General features: G+C 37.0%; 1 protein-coding gene across 2 annotated transcripts in view; it reads right to left on the bottom strand.

Moving 5' to 3' along the window:
* Positions 1-22,380, bottom strand: part of LOC102220967 (contactin-4-like) — a 91,841-nt gene that overhangs the window by 64,737 nt on the left and 4,724 nt on the right. For both annotated transcript variants that reach the window (XM_023337692.1, XM_023337683.1), the window contains exons 2-4: positions 19,210-19,354; positions 5,588-5,720; positions 2,329-2,504 (exon numbers count right to left, since the gene is read on the bottom strand). In XM_023337692.1, the coding sequence (XP_023193460.1) occupies positions 2,329-2,504; positions 5,588-5,720; positions 19,210-19,264 (364 nt within the window). In that variant the 5' untranslated portion in view covers positions 19,265-19,354. The remainder of the gene's footprint in view (positions 1-2,328; positions 2,505-5,587; positions 5,721-19,209; positions 19,355-22,380) is intronic.

Consider the following 22,380-nt stretch of genomic DNA (forward strand, 5'->3'; position numbering starts at 1 on the left):
GCAAATCTCTCTTGTACTGTGTTCTTTCTTAAAACTGGCATTAACCATGCTTACAGGCCCTGCATTCAGCTGTACAGCGTAACATCTCGCCTTACTGAAAATCCATTCACTCTCTCAAAAAAAACAAAAAACATTCCAACAAGATTAGGAAACTCAATCTGGCTCTATGCTAGATAAGCAACTAGATTATTCCTTCCAGCGTTCTCAGCAGGCGAAAAGAACCTTTTTAACTGTGTGTATTGTCGAGGGGATCAACAACCTTTATATGTTTAGAGGTTTAAGCCCACAACAGATGGTAATGGAAACGGTTATATCATCCATCTCTCAGAGGATTAAAAATGTAATCTTAATTCCCATTCATGCTGCACATGTTTACGCAATCCAATTTAGCAAAAAGTGTACCTCATTAGATGTCGCGAAACTAAAGACTTTGATGTTGTTCGCCATCATTGAGGACTTGGGTGGGGAAAAAAAAGGCAATTTCAGATGACACTGTCGAAGAACATAAAATTTTGCTGGTATGAACTGTAATTTAGTTGAATCTGCTTAAAAATCTGCATTTATTTTTAGGGGGTTAGGGTTTGGGGGTTAGGGGATGTGAGAAGATTACCAGTAAAGACATAACCTTTTAATCTGGGTGGTCTCTTCATTAATGGCTTTTACCTTGGTCTCCTGGAGTCATTAAACCACATTGTGTTTGAAAAGGGATCCTGAGCCCCACAGAGTCAGGTTCTGTTACAAATGACATGATACTGACTCATAACAGACTGCCCCACCATGAATTATTCCCTTGACCTGAGACCCGTTCAATCACACCGCACACTTAATTAAGTTAAACCAAGAGCAATAAATAAGATGTACGAGGTGTCAGCTCTGATGCTTGTCCTCATCTGTTGACAAAAGCAGCGGGCCTCCAGTCAGGCCCGGGCAATGAATGAGTCCAATCACGGTGACATACAGCTGAGAACAGGCCTCAAAAATTTATAGGAAATGTGAATATCATCAGCAGCCCACAGGCAGCTCAGAATACAGATTTGCTCTGTATGTTGATGATTTACAGCTGCTTTGCGACAAAGAAGCACCAAACAGTGGCGAGATGAACATCACTGGTGCTCTCTCACCAAGGATCATTGCCGTGTCGGCTGCAGCAGAGAAACAGACATCAGAATTCAATCAAGCTGGCCCATCTGTTCACAGATATCAGGAGTGTCATTTGATACAGGCTCGCCATATAGAGAGGAGACCCGAAGTTCACCTTGCAAAAAGTGATGCCGCACAGACAGTGGTCTTAAAAAAAATAGATATATGATGTATGAATGTTGTGATGCATCATCTGTGCTACTTCAGAGAGCAGTAATAAGAATGTTTCATCATTACCAATGTTTCATTCAGAGTCCAAAAAAAAAACAACATAAAAAAAATCTGAGTTGGAAAATATTCATATAAATGTGGTAGCAATTTTCTCAGATATAAAACACACTACTGTAAAAAAAAATCATTAAACAGATAGTAGATACTCCAAATAAATACAACATATAAAACAAATAAAATAACCTTACCAGCAGTTAAATATTTTAACAGCTTGAAGCAGAAAGCTGTACAACTGCCTGGTAGTTCTAGTTTAAATGTTGCAGTGTGTTAACAGTGTGAACACTGATGGTCAGTGCACGCAACCCTAAGGTACCCCAGATCTCAGTGTGATGGAGTTTGAGATGTTTCTACCAATGTAAGTTGACTGTGGTTTCTCACAAAAAGTTCAGAATCCAGAGGCAAACATCCAGGAGAAGCTTCTCTACTTCGAAAAGATCATATTAGGTGTCGAACTAAATGTACAGGATTCTGGTGTAGGTGTCTTTAATGCCAAGATGAGCGAGTTCTTTGCAGAGAGGTGGATACTGCTTGCTCAGCGGCGCATAGAAAATGATTAGGAAAAGATTGAGCTGACAAAACGCAAGCAGAGGCATCAAACCTTTAGTGGATAACAGCATCTGATGAATTTCCTAGCAAAGCAAATGTTGAACTAAACTGAGGAATATCAAAGTGATTTATAAAACAGAAAAAAGAAAAGTTGCTAAAGAAAACAAACCTTACAAGCAGTATATATGCTGCTTTAAATGAAGTGGAAGCCTTCAGTAAATTTGTGAACCTGAAATTATATCTTGACTAAAGATGCTGAAGTTTCTAAACTATCCTACAAATGTAGCCATTTTTTTTATCAGAACCAACATGGCTTCGTATAGTTTTTTTTTTTTCAAACTTCCAAAGGATCCCTTGAGAACCAGAGACATATAAACAGACACTGATGAGTAAAATCATGAGTGAACTTACAAGCAACATGAAGACTGGCCTCTCTGCTGATGATTGTGCCAAACGAGTTTGATGCGAAGCACTGATAGATGCCCACATCTTCGTCTTTATTCAGATTGGTGATGTGTAAGTTCCCACCCATGAGGGAGAAACGTGAGCCCGGCATGGGCAGGATAAAGGAGTCATTTAGCATCCACCTGTGAATGACAGCACATGACAGACAGCAGTCACACATTTAACTGTTCATCTCTGGCTCTGATTTAGTACTCTCTCTGTGCAATGTGTTGCAAAGAGTCTGATCAGTATTAACTCAGTAGAAAGGAGTGTCTCAAAAGTATTCAACAAATATATCGAACAGCTCATCGTTACAATCAGGGCAATAAATTATAAATGTCAAAATATGTTTTATTTATCACTCTGATATTAACTAAACCCATAAAAATGCTTTTTTTAAATACACATGGCCACAGTCTCATCAATGCTCACTGTATTTTTAAAGACCTCATTTTGTTGCGAAAAGTAGAAGAGAAGAAATGTAATCTGAGAAATAGACTGACACACTAAAGGTTTGTGACCCTTTTAAACAACCAAAAAAAAATCAAGATGTAGGTTCATTATAAGAGCAACACTGCCTTAAATCAAGGGTGGGAATCAAGTCTGGTCTCATCTTTCCATAATGTTCAGGCATAAGGCATAATATGAGAACAAAAGGACGTTTCTAAACCTGCAACCACAATGTCACTGATTATGCCTCTCAGCTGCTGTTTTGGGTTCGAAGTCGTTTTGCCTGCTTGGACTTGACTCAGACAAAATGCCATGGGATGTTAAGATGATATCCCAGATTTTAAATGTGGCATGGGAATTATGGCAAATCGTGGAGAATAATCAGAAATTGGAGGTAATTTAAACAAACCATATGAAGTCTATACATAAATATAACCATTTATGTTGTAAGTAATAGAACCTTGCAATTTTATCAGCTTAACTGGAAAAAAAGAGTTCCTACTATTTTGTTTATAAATAATAGACATATGACTGTGCTCCAAAAAGGGGCATAGATTATTTTACACAATACAATTATGCTTGCCTGATGTTCAGTAAGTGCAGCAAAATGAGAATTAAAAATAAACTATAATACATTTGTAACCTAAAAATGACTACATATGACTAACCAAGTACAGAAACAAAGTCAATGTTTCTTTCAGTATTGAACAACTACCTCCTTCACGCTGAACCATAAATATCTGCTTTATCAAAACCAAGATTTAGATTTATTTGTAAAGATTATATTTTTTTTTTAAATTAAATTTCCACAATTCCATTTACTGTGGTTGGCTTACATTGCAAAGAGAGAAGAGCGATGCTGGTAAAGACAACAACCACAAAAAACAAAGTAACAAAAGATGCTCATCTATAAACGAATATGGATTGTCCCTCCTCTTGATGACATTATCACCACCCTCTTTCAGCTGGTGGGAGTTAAACAAAAACAGGCAGAGGGCCGAGTTGAAGAATAGCGGGAAGAGGAAGACATATGCAGTGCACCAGACTGGCTAATTAGACTGATTTAGTGATCACAGCTGGAAGTGGTCCAACAACCCCAGATGAGAGAAAACTCCAGATGAGAGAAAACTCCAGATGAGACAAAACAAAGGGGGACACAGATCAGTTGGAGTGAAGGCTTTATGTTGCCTTACGATTGCTGGGCCATGGAAAAGAAATGGAAGTGTCCTTGGTGCCCCTGAAATACACCTGCCTGAAGCTGCAGTAGTTTGGAGCCACTCTGGAACTGCAGCAGGATTTTACAAGGATCCAAGAGATTGCAGCTGAAAAAAGTAACTAGAGCTAATGGTGAGATTACTCAAATGTCAGATTGATCTGTAGTTTGAATGCTTGAATTGAAACCTGAGAATGATATTGTAGGCACTAGATACTGGGAGTAAAGCATTAGTTATAAATAATTTGGACAAATTCAGAAACTGAACTTAGAGGGGCAGCACAATATTTAAATTTTCTATGTTTTCATTTTTTCATAACAGTATAAAATAAACTACTTGAGTGCTTCAATAAAATTTTTACTGTTAGTTTCTGCACATTAATCATAAAACTGAGGATCTGTAAACCACATTAACAGCAGCATCACATTGTGATGCTCAAATTCAGCCTGTTGCACATTAAATGCCAACTTTTAAATTCAGCCTTTAATTATACTGACAGGAAAACAACAGCTACCTAGTCGAATGCGATGGATAATACTTTAATAGGTTACACAGATACTTATTTATTTATATTTTGTCAGAATTCTTAATTCGTCATTGCCATTGTTCTGGCAAAAGAAATCATTAATCTTTAATCATTATTTTTTCTGTACCAGCATGGCCCACCTCATTCGCATCAAGCAGTATTGTTGCTGATCGTCACATCTCATCACATATTTAAGTGTCTTTACTTGAAATAAGCATTTTAATTCATTATCATTTATTTTTTAAGGAGAAAAGGCAATCCAAATTAACCTAAATCTACGTGAAAAACTAGTTACCAGTATTACTATTGTTTGCAGAAATTCAACCATACTGTAGAGTTTTCCAGTGTGAACAGCCTGTTTACAGTTACACCATGGCATGCCAATTCAATTTAACTCTAGACTTTGATTAGCCCACTCCAAATCATTAATTTTCTTCTCTTTTTTTAACCATATAGAGGTCTTGATGGTGTTCTGTGAATAATTGCAAACCAATGCTCCATAACCAAAGATTGAATTTAGATTACAAACTAAGAGCTGCATGTTTTCATTCAGTTTTTGTTTCTGTTAGAGAGCAAAATGCATGGTTCCACCAATTCTCCAGCAAGTCATCCGGGTTTTGAAGAATCAGAGTAGTCCGAAATTATCACATTACCATGGAGCTCTCTGACTCAGCATGTCTGTGGTCATTTTTTATTTTACTAGCCAATAGTAGTATGTATCACAGAAAGCTCTAGGTAAACTCTGTAGATTAATGCCTCACTGCCATTGTAAATATGCAAAACAGCAGTAACTAAGGGGGGGAATTGAATTAGTCATTCCTTTATTAACCATCACTGAGAGTGAATCTAAGCTCTGCAGGCGGAAAGCCATTGTGAGCCATATGGTACACAAATCCCCACTTTTCCTCAAGCAATAAATCCAATCTCCACAGGCCGTTAGTGCAAATGTTGCACTTGGTAGCCTTGAGGAATTACCTGAAGCCTCCATGTAACAACAAACACGATGCATGCATGAAGCCATGTCTGCAGGCATTACCTGTAGAAGGGCGGTGGGTGTCCTTGGGCCTCACAGCTAAACACAACCTCTCGCCGATTCTCGCCAGGCTGAATGGGAAACACCACACTGCCTGGTTGCTTAGTGAATACAGGCCTTAGCAGGACTCCGCTTCCTGGGTGGAGAACAAACAAAGACTACGTAAGATTTGATTTCCAGCTGAGTTTGAAAAAGCACTGCAAACATCTCTCTGTTTGCAGACATTGGGTGTTTAGTGAGGAAAAATGAGGAGAAAAAGGTTTGAAGAGGAAAAGTGGGAATAACAATGCAGCAAGTTGACAACTGGTTCGTTAGGCACTGGGTACAAAATATTAATATTGAATAATTGTTCCACATTGTGAACCAACCTGTGGATTTTGACCCTTTACTTCTTTTTGGTTTATCTTTTAAGTTTATTTGCATAGCACATTTCATCAACAAGGCAGTTCAAGATGCTTTACATCATGAAAACACAAAAGTACAAAGTTCATCTACTACTTTTATTATTATTTAATCTAAGGAACAGAGTCACTTGGACACCACAAGCCTTATACCCTGTGAGTGGTGTGGAGGGGGTCATTTTTACAAGTTTTTTTTTTGTGTGTGTGTGTGTGTGTGTGTGTGGTTTCGGGAACTGTCGCCCTTATGGGAAGACGTCTTACTTCTCCACCGTCCGACCGTGACATCTGCCGCACTCTTCCTGAGTGTCGCTAAGACCACGGGAAGATTCATTAAAATAGTCTCCTTTTTTAGACAAAATCAAGCATGTATCTCAAAAACATTATTTCTCAACTTCAAACATATCTTTGTCACCTTTCATGATGTATTCATTATCTGTTTACCGGTACATAGCATACCTAATGAAGCGATTCCATTTAATGTGCAGAATAGCGCTAAGTGAAAAAATTGCTTTAATTAATTTCTTTTTCATAAAGTTGTACATCGATGAAATTATCCAGCATTGGATGGGAAAAACTACTGAAAAATTTTCCGACTCCCTTTAGCTTCTCAGCGGTAGTGTAGTTGCAGAAAAGTCTAACAATTTTAAGCAACCCAGTATTATACTATATTGAAAAAACCAAAGTCAGAGCACTCAAAATTAAAGCAAGAGAAATAAAAATTGCAACCCCATTTCAAGCTGCTATGCTCTTTACAGTGAGCACGGTGTAGAAATATATATATATATACAGTATATATATATATATTTATATATAATAATAGTAAAGGTTAATCCGATCTAGCTTATAAATCCAAAATCTGACCCAGATTATCTCCAGTGTTATATATACTCCTGTGTAGAATCAACCCAAAATCTGAGGTAATCATCAAGCAGAAGGGAACACAGCACCAAAGGTACAACATGTCTATTTTACCAGATAAAAAAAATTACTAAAATCACTAAGCACCAAAGATACAACATGTCTATTTTACCAGATAAAAAAAATTACTAAAATCACTAAATGGTTGCTCTGATGAGCATTTGTTAGGGCTACGATCAATTTTAATGTATTAAAAATTTATTGCAATTAATCACACTTTTTTACACACAAACCTTCCGTCTGGACCCTTTGTATTTGAGCGTCTGTGGTGTGCCCTGGAAATCTGATGCACAACTGACATGCACAAACAACAGCACTGAACACTAAAACCTCCATGCTCGTTTAGATACTCACTGACCAGTTCTAAATTCAAAGTGAGAAGTATCCAGACATTTCAAAAACCTGCACATAAAGATAGGCCAGTCCAATTTAGATTTTTGAAGTGATCTTTAGGCAAGCAGAACTGCTGTTGTTGCCAAGATGACTATCTCTCCAGCCAACAGAGACTAAAGTGCCAGCACCTCTTCTCACAGAACTTAGGTGCTGATTTATTGTTCAATCCTTTAACCTCAGTCACAACTTGCTGTATGCCCAGGAGGCTTCCAAAATTGTGACTTCCTTTTTTTCTCCTTTCAAACTCTTTACACTTAAAGTTACATATTAGACACGTTAGGCTATTCAAATAAGACTGGAAGTAACCAGGTGTCTCTTGACACCTGAGAACCAAGTGGGTTCTTCATAACCTAAAGCTTTATTTCATATAAAAGAAGCTTCCAGTCCATTCTTATATTTAGTTCATAAGAAGGATCAATCAGAAATATCATAAGGGAAAAATATCATCTGTAATATTTTTAAAGTTTCAGTGCAGTTATAACTCCTTTGAAACATAAGCTTCATTGCAAATTTAGAGTACATTAATGCAGTCTAATGTAGGTGGTTGTTGCTACAATTTCTACTAATTTCTAAAATCTAAAAAATCTTCCAAGCACCAGAATAGCCAACTGGTAACCAGGAAACTGTAACATAACGATCTAAATATAAAATTGTTGTTAAAAAGTTTTATAGAAGTATTTTCACAGACAATTCAAATTTATAACCCACAAGCATACAACCCAATTTTTGCAGTTCATGCACAAATGCCAGAGAGCAGTGGGCAGGATTTCAACTTTTTTTTTTCCATGCTTTTGAATACAATTAAATTTAGCTGTGTGCCTGACGGTCAGCTTCTGGATTATACAAATAAATGCATGTGCACACACTGTGTAAGAGTTGCCCAAGGAGAAGTCAACAAATAAAAGCTATCCTTTCTGAAAAGGGAATTCATTTGGATTAGTTAGAGAGTTTTTACATTCATTAAATAGCCCAATAGTAGAAATATTCAACAGTTAGAGAAAGTCATGTGTATGAGAGGCAGATATCATTTTCAAGTCTCAGGGGTGTAGCGTGTCTGTCTTTCACCTCAAAACTCAGATTAACTCTTTTTATCTGTGATGATGTCAGAGAAGGAGCCCTGAAAAAAGATTATTTCTCTCCACGAGGACAAATGGGGAAAAAAATATATAAAAATAAGTATCCACCTAATTATCATCGTCTGTCATACAAAGCGTTTTCCTTGAAGCTGCAATAAGAAGTGACAGATCACCAGAAGAGAGTTCCTCTGCAGGCGATACACCTGCTATGCAAAAGCCTAAGGGGGGAGATAAAGCCTGTGGCAATTATGAGCTGGATCACAAGTGTGTCATTGTAAACTGAGAAATTATTTCGTTTTAACAAAAAAAACCTTCATCACTGATTGAGGGAAGTACAAATTTAGCCATTCTGTTTTAATTTTCATTGGAGATGGATTGAGAAATTGGCTAAGGACAGGAGTCTGATCATTTTCAGCTCAATCTGTCCTGATCAGTGATTTGATAGTTGAAAACTTCATTATCTGATAATTGTCTGGTCAGCACTATATGCAAAACCTACAAGGTTACAATGACAACACTCATCTCCGTGGAGTTCTCTGTGATTAAGGAAAGATTTGTAAAGTTAGCTACTTACAGCAATAGTAAGTTGATTAAAATAAAATCAAGGGAAACTCAGATGACGCTAATGAAGAATGCATGATTAAACTATTTGCTATAACATGTTGAGACCCCTCAGCAGTTCATTTCAGCTTTAAGAGAGTAAGAGAAAGACAAACTTTCAGTTGATAACAGGAAGGCTGAACTGAATACAGCAAAGCTGTTTTGAGGGTTCAACCTTTGTGTGTTTTCGGAACCTCTACCATTAAAAAATGTTGGTAACCAATTAATTTATGTATTTTTTTTATATTGGTTCGAAGTTGCTATCAATGCATCTCTACATGTTATAGTTAATAGCTACAGAGTTGTGACAAAGATCAAGGCAAAAAAATCCATAATATGGGTTTACATAAGGTTATCAGATAATTAGATTGGAAGTAAAAGTACTGCACTATTTTTTTTATTTGTGGGCTTTTTTAAAAACAAATTTTACTATGATGGACATACAGTATATGAGAAAAAAATGTATTCTGAAAAAAAAAGTGGAAAAATTTGAAAACAGAACTCCAACTTTGACAACTGCAATTTAACTCAAAACCAACACTGCTTCTTTGCACGACTTCAGGCGTAGTAAAATATGTCTACCATGAAATTAAACAACCACAAAGAATAAATACAACATACTGTGCAAATAAACTTAATAAACTTAGTAATATTTAAACCATTTATAACAACAAAAATGTATCACTTAATGCCTGTTGATTTTAATATCAAATGTTTAATTTTATATCCATGTATTTTGATGATCCTATTTGTTTTTTCATTCTGTTAATAAAATAATTGTGGATTTGAACTTATCTTAACAAATATAATATTTCCTTGTTGTCTTTTATATATACTATCTAACACATGTTTTCATTTTCCATTTCTTCACAGGTCTTTGATCTAAAAGACTTTTGGTTTTGTAATTTGTGATAATTTTCTACTTTTTATCGTGTCCATGAAGTCTTATTGCATACTGTTTTTTTTTTAATCTTCAGTTCTGTATATCAGTTCATCATCTGCTCATTTATTCCTTGCTGTTCCTTTCCCAACTACCATGTCTGTTTATTCCTGGACTCGTACTCTCTGTGTGCCTTCTTGGTTTGTTCCCTGCTGTTTACTCTCCTTTCATCTTACCTCTAGTTTTTCATTGTAAGCTCATACATAACTTAGTTTTCTTTTCTCTCTAAATGATCCTGACAACCTCCTCCCAGTGTTTTGGTCAAATTGTGTCATCTTAGTTACTGTGTCACACCACATCATCTCTGAATTTTATGATACAGAAACAAGAAGGGACTCCACAATCAACATGGGAATCCACAATCAGGTATTAGCAGTGCTGGGAATATCTGCTAATACCAAATAAGACATTTTTCTACTTTCCAAAATAAATTTTTACAAAATGACACTGAATTGGAGTGATCTGGAACCCTCAGTTGGTTGACGGCACAATGTCACAGGCCGGAAATGCAGGTCTTTGTGAAATCGTGTTTGAAGAGGGAAGAAAAGGCTAACTCTACCCTTATCTGTCCCCTGCTGCCAGATGGTGATATGTGCGTGCGTTCCAAGGCTCATCGGACAACAAGACTCGGCACCGAAGCAAGTTGTAGGAAGAGCGAGCTGTTTTAGAGGTCGAAATAAAAACTAATCTCAAATTCAATACCAGCTGACAGCAGATGGATTCCTTTAGCTTACCTTAGCATGAATAAACAAGCCCACGAGGAGTCAGCTGAGGGGGAGGTACAGACCACTTTTGAGACCCTGAATCAATTCGCTTCAGCTTAAGGTTTTAGACATCAAATGAAAAAAGACAGTTTTGCCTTTTAAAGCATCTTTCTGCTCTGTCTAGTCCTGATAAGATACACACGGTAGGTTTCTTATTTGGTAGCACCAAACATTAATGTGGGGGCATACCCAGTGTCCTGGCTGTTTCAAAAAAGAAGGTTTAGATTTATCTGAACTCTTGATGCATTTGTGCAACTTGCTTTGCAAATTAACAGCAAACATTTCAGCACAGAAATTGAGGGAGAAGATCGTTGCATTTTTATAATTGCAGCAATCTGCAATTATAAAAATTGCAGATCGCAATTTTTATAATTTGCGATCTGTAAATTATTTTGCAGATTGCCGATTGTTTGATGGATACAAAACTATCGCATGCAGGACTGGGCTTGCCCAAGCAATAGAAAACACTAACTATTCCCCTTGACAATCAGCTGGGATGTCAGAAACAGTACAAAGCTGCTTACTAAATTTATGCCACCTGCTTTTAGCTACACGGTTATTAGGAAGAAATATGTGAGTCACTTAAAGCCAATATCCAATCATGTTCTACTGTTCTTGCTAATCAAAGCTATTGCTTCCCAACTGCAATAACAGGCTTTGCATCAGTAATATATAGTGCAATGACCATTGGGGAAACAGAAGTGATTCCACCCACTTCCCTTTATAGGAACAGCAAATGAAAGCAATTTTTATAGTTCTCTGTGCACAATGGCTTTATAAACCACAGAGCAGATTTGCTTGTGCAAATAACATTTATCATCTAGTTGCATTACAGCCAGAATACGTAAATACAGATGTGATGTTCATAAAAATCAAATACAAAATAAAAATGTATTGTCTAAATTTATTTTCACAAATATAATTTAAAAAAATGCATTTTGCCCTTTGTTCATTATATCCTACAAAAACTAATAAAAGGTCCAAACTACCTATTTTTTAAAATTATACCGTAATATTAAAAGTCAAATAATTTTTTTCCTCTAGGTGTACCAGGGCTTGGGTACTTTTATGTGCTGAGACACTATAAGGAAATGAGTTTTACATATTTGCTTCACAGCCTATTTTACTTACACGGTGCACATACTTCATTTTTGTACAATTTATGTTATTTTACATTTTGAGAGCTGTGCTGTGGAAACAAGAGCAAAGTGATGTTTGGCATTTTGCTAGAGCTAAGCAAAACGTATGCCCTTTTTCTTTTTGTTGCTTTTCCATTGATAATAACTTACTTATTTTCATTTTAGTCTTTAAAAACATCGAATTATATATATCACAGAAAAATATAACTGAGAATAAAACAGTATCACTGTTTTAGGTGATTAAGTGGTTACATAAATTCACACACAAAAAAAATAGGCAAGTGCATCATAGCGCATCATCTGTTCACACATATCTGTACTTGCTAAAGAAGAAAAAAAAGAGTTTGAAGTGTCAAACTCCCAAATTTCTCTTGCTTTAGATTCACAGCCATTTCTTAATGAAATGCATACATATTACTGAGGCCAACACGATGCGATTTTTAAATTAGACTGATATATTTGGCTTACTGTTGTTTCACTCTGTGTGAACAACAATGTTTTCCTACACTGAACTCAAGAATGAAATTCTGGACGTTGAATGAACCATCTTGCTTGACTCTCCTGCTTTCTTGATCCTTATCACTCAAGCATATTTTTTCCCATGGTATATGATATGATCTTAGTGTACAGTCTGTATTGAAAAACTGCCTAATTGTCTGCACAATAACCAAATGAGCAGGCTTCATTCATCTTTATCTTTATTAGCACAAAAAAGAAGCTCATTAGCTGGTGTTGGAAATATGTTTAAAGAAATCTGCTTTGAAAATAGTGTTGGAAAAAGATGACGAAGGAATTTATTCTCCAGTAAATGTCCATTGATGGGTCTTTATGCTTCCAAAACCACTGATGAGGTCTTTAAATGTCTTTTTTGTTGTTAATTGTCTCTTAATAGAAATAATTACAAGGCTGGTTGGTCTACTCTCATAGGGAAATATATTAAGTTTTGATAACATTTTATCACAATATTATTCTGGTGCCAAAAGGTTAAATGTATATGTATATGTTTGTTATTCAATAAACCATTTGGTATGCAAGACCACATGTTTCATGTTTTATTTCTTACTATTTTTTTTATAATCTCATGATGAGTGGGAACCTTCCTGATGCATGGCACTGGTGAGTTTGTTTTCTTGTTAAAGTTTAGAAACTTAAGTTTCTAAAAGGTATTGACTGATTCAAATGCACCAACAGTATGTCATTTTTTGATTACAGTCTATGATATTCATCCCTCTTTCTGACAATAAAGTAAAAAAAAAAAAGTCATCTCCATTTGACCATTTAGCACCTCTGTCAAATGACAGCATCTCTTTTTCCATTAACACTACGACTCCTGTAGTCTGTTGCGTTGAGTTTCACATTCCTGATATTACAGGATATTCATTGCTACGGAATGTGTCATGATTAATCACCGGGAAAGGGCTGAAACATCTACAAAGTTGAACTGCTTTTATTGCCACCTCCACAACTTCTCAGTGTCAAATGATTGGCGGAAATTACTCTGATGTTGATGAATAAAGCGGAAACTTGCTGCCTTCACTCTGAAAGCACTGCTGCTGATATTAGCTCAGACTGTGTATTTTTTATTTTTTTTAACTTCAGATTCTTGTCAAAGAAATGAGCAATTTCTCTCTGTGCTTTCATTTGAAAGCCTGATTTCCCCTTTAAGGGAAAAGACATGACTTTTGCCTTCATCCAGCACCACTGCCTTTTGGATCACTTTTATCTGACTCATCCGGGTGCACAGGGATATGGGCCTCAGAGAACATTTTGCATAAACATGTTTGTTAATACAAAATTCACTCACTCAGCCACTTAAAATAGCCCAGATTAATTTATTTCTGTCATTATTTCATTAGAATTTTATGAAAATCAACAAACACACCAAAACAGTTTTAATTTCAGGTTTTTTGAGGACGCCTCCCTGCTGTGGGGCCTGGGTGAACAGTTGCTCTGTGCGCTTTAAGACGACAGATCAGGTTCTTTTTCTAACATCTCAGTGTTTATATTATAGAGATTATACTATAACTCAGTGTTTCACTATGGGAATAGGTTCTGCAGGATGTCTGATATAATTTAGTTTATGCAAAAATTAACAACTTATTTAAAAATTCTTCACATCTGCCAAAAACAGTTGAGTTAAATCCATCATCAAGAAATGGAAGTAATATGTCACGTGGAAATCTGCCTTGACCAGTCCATCTTCGCAGTGACCCCACAAGAAGGAGACCAGTGAGAGAGGAGATCTCTGACCACATCGCAGGAGTTACAGGCTTCAGCAACCGAGATGGGAGAGACTCTGCAGACAATTGTTGCCCAGGTTCTTCACCTGTAAAAGCTTTATGGGAAAGTGGCAATGAGGAAGCCACTGTTGAAAGAAAACTCAGATAAAACCTTGACTAGAGTTTGCCAAAAGGCTCCATGGTCAAGTGTAAAAAAATGAAGCTTTTTGGCCTTCAGACATGTTGCTATGTTTGGCAGACATCAACCACTGAACATCACCACAAACACACCATTCCTACTGAGAAGCATGGTGGTGACAACATCATGCTGTGGGGATGACAGCAGGCCCTGGAAGGCTTATGAAGGAAGAAAGTAAAATGAAAGCTGCAAATATATCCACCTGCAAGAGAACTATGGCTTTAAACAAGACAACAACCCGAAGCATTCAGCTAAAGCTGCACAAGAAACGAGTACAAGGCAACAAAGTGGATGGTAAGGAGCAGCCCCACACAACCTGACAAAACTTCAACAGTTTTCAAAAAATAATGCTGGTAAATTGTAGTGTCTAGATGTGCAAGTCTATTTGAGACCTATTTACACAGATCTGCGCTGTGATTGCAGGCAAAGGTGCATCTACTAAATACTGACTTGAAGTGGCTGAAAAGTTAGTTAATCACGTATTTTGTGTTTCATATTTTTAATTAATTGTCGTGATGTTGCATAAAACAGTTTTTATTTTGACATTGAAAAGGATTTATTTATAATGTTTTTTATCCAAAAACCCACATTTTATTGATCATGACTGATCTGCAAAAGCAAGAAAAAAAAGAGAAAAACATCAAATTTGGTGAGCAGTTTTTATAGGCACTGTACCCACTGTGTGAGAGAGAAAAGGTTAAACAGATAACAGTAAGGGTGAACAGAGTACAGCATTTTGTTCTATTTTATCTATTTTATCCTTTCACGGTCTCAACCTTGACATGGAACATGCTGGATTTGAAAATGTTCACAGTGTTTTGGAAATTTCTGAGTGAAAATTAAGATCTGCATCCTCTAGAACAGGGGTGCCCAAAGTCGGTCCTCGAGGGCTGGCATCCTGAATGTTTTAGTTCTCTCTCTGGTGGAAGTAACAACCTTTTCAGCATGTCAGTGTTCTTCTTAGGCCTTCTAACGAGCCATTGTTGGATTCAGGTGCGCTAAACCAGGGAGAGAACTAAAACATGCAGGATGCCGGCCCTCGAGTACCGACTTTGGGCACCCCTGCTCTAGAAGATCCACAGTTGCATATGCTAAGAATGAATGAATAACGCTGGCACTATAAGTTACAAAACTGCAACTCTTGCCGTAGATTTATGTCTACTTATAAGATCGATAATGAAGGGTTAAGTGGACTTGCCTTGCATGTGTTCACGTTCTTGTCAGGTGTATGTATAGTATAAATGTCAATTCACAAAATGGACTGAGAGAAAGAGGAACCTTGAATGCAATGAGGCCCAGAACGTAATCGCAGTCATCTCTCTCTTCTCAGTCACTGTATGTGGCTTAAGCCCAATATTTGATCCGAGAATAGACGCTGATACTAATGTTTGATTGGATGGGGTCCATCTCTGCAGTGCATGCAAGTTTTACTCTCCTACTTGGCTGGAATCACTCCTAACTCAACACACCTTTGGTCTAAATGATATTTGAGTGTCAGTTTATTTAATTTTAATCAGGAATTTCCAATAATATTGTCATTCCACTGAAATAAGTGACATATATGCAACACCAAAACACCGAAAGGTTTTCAATCATATAAATGAGTTGTTTTCATTTTCATGGAAGCTAGAATAATATCTCAAAACACCTCAGCTCTGTGAGCTGTGATTCCCTTGTTTCTCTGACTCAAAAAAAATCACTCCATCACATATTAATAGTTTCACATAACCATCTAATTATATCAGTCAACTTCTCAGCTTTCGTGTTCTTAAGATTTTTGTTACCGCATATCAAATCGCAGCATAAATAAATTATACCCATTTCAGTAAATGTGAACCTTTTTTCTTCCAGTGTTATTTATTCAGAGAGAAGAAAACTTTTGATTGCTGTTAAGAGCCTCACCTGCAATCCTGGGTAATATGTTTATGTTTTTGATTCCAATTTTGCCAGCTAAATTGTACCCTTATGTGATTTCTTCCAATTATTTTAGCCAACCGCTCAGAAACAGCATTTAAATCAATATCTTTCATTACAAGAAGGTTGAATACAAAGTCTCCTATATTTCTTTTACAGACTTTGCTCTATGCTTAAGATCATATGCCTGACATCTACACCGTTATAAGGAGTTACTCAAATGGAAATTCAAACTTGAAATTTGAACTTGCAAAATTATTCACACCAACTGGGCTTACAGCCACAAACTGAATCCAAAAGTTGGCATTTTTACACTGATGAAATCTGCGGCGAAAATATTCGCGTATTTTATCTCGTCGTAAATACAGCTGTTTTTTAAAGACCTCTGGGGTCGGTTGAAAAACATAGTAAATAAGGACCATCATGGAGACGAAGTAACACCAGAGAGGTCGGGGATCCAATTTTGGAAAACCTTAAATCAAGGTTAGGATATAAAATCAATAACCCATGTTCTGGAGATGGAAAGTACAATTTCTGAGCTACCAAGATATGACTATCATTAATCAGAAAAGCAGCCAAGAGGCCCGTAGAAAAAGTGGAGCAGCTGCAGAGATCAACAGTTCAGGTAGAGAATTTGTTGACCAGACAACTGTTATGCAGTATGGATATTTTGGCAAAGTCCAGTCTTACATCTAATTGAGAATCTATGGCAAGACTTGAAAATCAATGTTGCTGTCCATCCACTCTGACTGACATCAGCTGCTTTGCACGGACAAATGCTCAAACATTTAATAGCTATGCTCCTAAAGACGTGCAGCAAACGCTATTTGAACAGTATTGACCAAAGAATAAAAAGCTTTGTAGTTTTTTTTTAATTTGCAAAATGTTTTTAAACCTTGTATCGATTTCCCTCCACTTCACAGTTGCACACAACTTTGTGTTGCTCTGCCATATAAAATCACAACAAAGCCCAATAAGGTTTTGTAAGTGGTCAGAAAGTGCAAGGGTTATAAATACTTCCGCAAGGTGCCACAAAATAATCTCACATTTTCATGCATAATTTCTTTGCCATAGATGTTTGCAGATTAGTGTCTTATTTTTCCAAATCCAAACAATAGATTCAGGGCTGGAAGAAAGCAGCCTGTTTGCAGGTTAGTGATGCAGCATCTGTGCCTACAAACAGCATCCTCCCCTTTGTCCCAGTGCCATCTTGCTCTACTCACTCATTCACACACGTAGTAGACACCCCTGCCTCAGGCTGTTCAGACCCTCAGAGAGGAATAAGAGAAGAGGTGGTTAACTTTACATGAACTCGCTTTGGGAATGGTTTCCCCTCAACTCGAATGCCCTCCCACACATCCAATGCCCACAGTCTGCAAAAAAAGGAAAAAAAGAACAACACCTCAGTCTGCGCATAAATAACCTAAACCCAAGTTAAAAATCCTGACACAGTGGCCCTTCGCAAAATGTACGTGGTAAAACATTTGACGTGTTTCAGAATTTTTTTCCTTCTGCTGCAGACAGAGGCTTCAGACGTCTGGGGTTATACTGCGACACACTTCCTTGTAAGTAGAGCACATGTAATGGAAGCCCACACTGAATATTAATGCTCAGTAACTATGTGTTTCTGCTGAGCGCCAGCCTCAAGAGCAAGACAAGGACTGGGCAGCACAATGCTTTGCAGAAACAATTTATCCTCTGTTCCACTGTCAAGCACCAAATTGCTGTAAATTGATAACCAAGGCATTGATTTGTGCCACTAATGACTGCAAGATTAGATTTTGTGGCCTAACACAGAAAGCAGGTGTGAATAGCCTTATGGAAGCTGATTTTTTTTTTTTTTAAACAAAAACAGGCCAGTTTAAGGTATGTTTTGATCAACATCCAGCGTCTGTGTAGTTAAAATAATCGCTAAGCAGGATAAACCTGCTGATCTAGAATAGTAGTGTAGATCATAATCCAGCAGGCAGCAATTCTCAGAGGAAAGCCTCATCAGACATCTAGTGATGTGTTCAGATTTAGCGATAAACTGTGCTAATTGCCACATATGCAGATTTAGGTGTCCTCATGCTCTGCAGTTTTAAGGAAAAAGAACGCATACAAAGCAAGCCAGTCACCAGCTCTTACATGCACACAGAGTAATTATTTTTCAGTCCCAGCCACGAGGAGGAGTCGCTGATTTTGAACGAGGCAACATAAAAAGATAAGTATTTCCTTCAAGACACTTTGCTCATGCAGTAAAGCTCTTCTTCATCTCGTTCTCAACTCCAGGAGCTGGCGGTCTGAGGAGAACTCGTGTTTGACCCCGAACAGCTTCTAAAGGGAGGAAAATTAGGTCTCTCATTAAAACCCAGATCAATGACAAGAGTTCTGTACCACGACCAGTACAGTCTCAATTAGGAAAACAATTGAGGCGCTCTTTAGAATTAATAACTGCACAATCCACTGCTGCGTGGTGGTTGTCTCTCAGATACGGAGACTGGGCAGCTTTGCAATTCAGCAAAACTGACCTTCTAAAAAGGAGAGTTTTTTTTTTTTTCCCCAAGTCTCACACTTTAAGGGTGTTAACCTTTTTCAAAGTCTTTAATTGTTTATTTTTGCTTTCATCTCTGTTTTTTTTTTCATTTTGTGGAAATCAAATATTTCTTCTTTTATATAAATTGCATTGCCTTGCAAAATAATTCCCACCTCTTGATTTTTGATGTAGTTGACAAACAGAAAGTGGAACATAACTGTGAAGTGGAAGGAAAATTATTTATCTCGTTTTCAAAATCTCATATTCACAATCAGATTTTTATTTGAACACACTTTTCAAATAAAAATCTGAAAAGTGTGCTGTCCATTGACACTGTGGTGCCTTTACTCTCATGCCCTTAAATAAAATCCATTGCAATAAACTACCTTCATAAGTCACTTAATATATGTACTGTATATGATCTAAGAAAGTTAATTATTAATGAAAGTTTGTGGTCGTAATGTGACAAATTGTGAAGACTTTCTATCCCGAGGTTTTGCAAGTGTCTACAAAACAACAGGACAAATGGTGTGTTTGGGAGGCTTACCTGTCAGATACTCCACCAATGACAGCAGCACTATGAGTTTCCATAGCAACTCCATTTTAATGGTCTCAGGTCAGAGCAAGCTCAGATCCAATCACATGTGCATAGAATTCTGGCTTTGTCCTCTCCAGTAATGTTCACTGTTCATCTGTCAGATACAAAAAAAAAGGAGCAGGGAAGTATTAGTGAGTCACAACCAGCGGCCTCATCAGCAAGAACAGCAACTTGAATTCCTTGAAATAAGATAAACGGGAAGCAGATTGTGAAAACTTTGCAAGTAATAAGATGTTATATTCGTAGCCATATAATGCGATATTTCGCAGCACTGGCTGTGAAGTTTGCTTAAGTAAACTTAATATTACAGAATAGATATGCTGCCTTCAATAGAAGCATAAAGGGACTGAGTTCTTTAGCGCCAACCTGCCGAGACAAAACAAAAGTCAGCCCGGTTGTCAGACACAACCCTAGCATGTAGTAAAGCACTGTGCCAGCTCCTTGAATCCGTCTTAGCCAGATTATGAATTTTTGACATAAAGAGCTGACTGTATGTCGACCAAAACCATTTTCTAGTCTCCCCTGGAGACTTCCAATTGATTTTTTTTCTCTCTCAAGGGCCTTGCTGTAATTCATCTCGGCTTTACCTCAAACATAGCTCCCCCCACATGCCCCATATGCCCCTCTGCCCCCCAAACAAAAATGTTATTAAGTAATGAGAGCCGCTCCTACCCCGCTAAGTGATAAACAAGGATCTGGTTGTATTTATCTAAATATTTCCAACATATTGACAGCCAAGATTCTCTCCCTGGTAAGGCGGCAGACAAATGTTTGGTTATGGGAAGCTGATTATAAAGAGAGAACGCACGATGGGAGGAAATTAGGTATTGCCTTTGTTCAAACCGGCTCTCCTTGGTACATTTAACTGACTGATGGTGGAGCTTTCTCTGAACACACACCATCAGCATAGTGAAATGAATGAGAAGAAGGAATTAATAGGAAACCACAGTATAGTCTATCAAGAGGCCAGGGTCGAAGAAAGAGAGAAACAGGGACAACTGAAAGATTATACCTTCATACTTTTCTAGTTATCTGCACGCCTCCTATCTTTGCACCACTGAAAGGCATGACAGAGCATACTGATGCCTATGTGAGTATATCAACACCCTCCCTTGACACGTTTGCCCATACTACCCATCTTTCCTGCCTGTAGCATTAAAAGTAACAAATTTTTTTCGCCTGTAAATCTCATTATGGAGATTAGGTTTAGAGTGCCAACTTAGTTCCAACTTATCTTGCAGTTATTAGGATGCAAATGTCATGAGTAACTGTTGGCTTTTAATAATAAAACAGAAAGACTTCAAATCCCCCTCTTCTGCTCCTGGATATTTTTGGAGTTCTCCGCCTTTGAGGGAATCATTGTGAAATGCGCTGAATAAATTACTTTGCAAAACGCATTTAAGAGGAAAAAATATATATATATGGAAATCTGGAAATTCAGCAAAGCTTTATTTGTAACATCAAACACATGCATTTTTTTTAATGATGCCTGAAATTTATATGCGTAGCAATTAAGTGAAATGCATTTCCTCTGATAATGTAGATGTGTAGGTGTCACGTCGCTGTCTCTGTGATTTGTTACACACACGCATATAAAAGCCGTCTTCAGGATCTGTTGTAGTAATTGTTTTGTCAGCCATGTAAATGTTTTACTGTTTGGTCATCTAATATTAATTTATCAACTCTTGACACCTAAACAAGTGAACTCTGCCAGAATATGTGAACTGCCGTGACACTTCATTCATATTTGCTGGCCTCTGACAGCAATCCCTTGATCTCTATTATTCAGCAAGTCCTGAGACAAGACATCAGACTGCAGCGGCAGGGAGGCGGGTGGGGGAAGAGAAACAAATCCTTTTGATCCAAGGAAGCTCAGCACTAAGATGATAGGGGAGTCTGGGAGTGTCCGCATCAGTATTTGACTTCCTATTCAATACAAATTAATTACCCCCGTGGCCTTAAGTGCTTGTGACAAGGCCGATGGCTCACTTTCATCGCAGGCTGATTCTCCCATTTGTTTGCCATACGAGATGAAAGTTAATGATAGGGAAGGCTTTCAAACTTTGCCTTTCAAGTTCCAACTGCTTTCATGTTTCTGAAATAGTCAAAACTTGAGAAATGGGATATCAGTCAGGCTAAAGTGGCAGCCAAGGCTTGACTGTTTCCTCCCAGATTGCTGCATTTAAATGTAACGGCAAAAAAAAAAAAAAAAAAAAAAAATTAAAAAAAAATCTGCCTCTCAATTCACAAATGAATATGATGCACAGTATTTACATGCACTGTATTCACTATGTGAGATTCAATCAGATCACATTTTTATGTCTTACACCAGCTGGGATTATCAGTGTTATTTCCATTTTCTAAGTCCAAGAATAATTAGAGAAACACATTGTTATTAGCCATTTATATGCTATTAAGATTAGTATGGCTTTAGACAAAAGGGTGACCCCAAATTATGATTTCTATCTACAGCATATAAATTACATCTGAAGAAAAAGATTTTTCTTTTTTATGGTGAACTGTTGGATAATGTTTCCATGAGAGTTTCCTCAGCTTAAGTCACTCAATTTAAGTAAAAAAAAAACTTCTGAGTAGTTACATGTTTTTATTTAATGTATTTTCCTTAAAAAGCAACAAATTTACATACATATTTTGACGGTATAGTATGAGACTGATCATATGAAATAAATCTTACCAATGGCCAGCATTGTAAAGTTTTAAGGGAATCTTGGCAGCTTTTTTGATTCATGTTCTTATAGTCAGGAATTTCAGTTTTGTTTACCAGCCATAACTTGGTACATAATGGAATGTTTCATGACATGTTCAAATGCTTAAGATGTATATTTTATTATAAACTAACCCATCCTAAAATGAAATCAAGATTGTGGTCATAACACCAGAAAATGTGACAAAGTACAGAAAATATCAATCTTTTTGCAAGGCACTTTAAAAAATACCTCACTAGAAGCTGAGGAGACTCAAGATTGTTCAGTTAAGATTACAAATGCATGAAATAAAAATGAATACAGACTCTATAAATTAATTACTAATTTAGTTTTAATGAATAAAGTAATCACTGCTAAAAAGAAAACTATTGAGAACGTACAGATGAAAACTACT

This window comes from Xiphophorus maculatus, chromosome 1 (assembly GCF_002775205.1).
Source record: "Xiphophorus maculatus strain JP 163 A chromosome 1, X_maculatus-5.0-male, whole genome shotgun sequence".
NCBI lineage: Eukaryota > Metazoa > Chordata > Actinopteri > Cyprinodontiformes > Poeciliidae > Xiphophorus > Xiphophorus maculatus.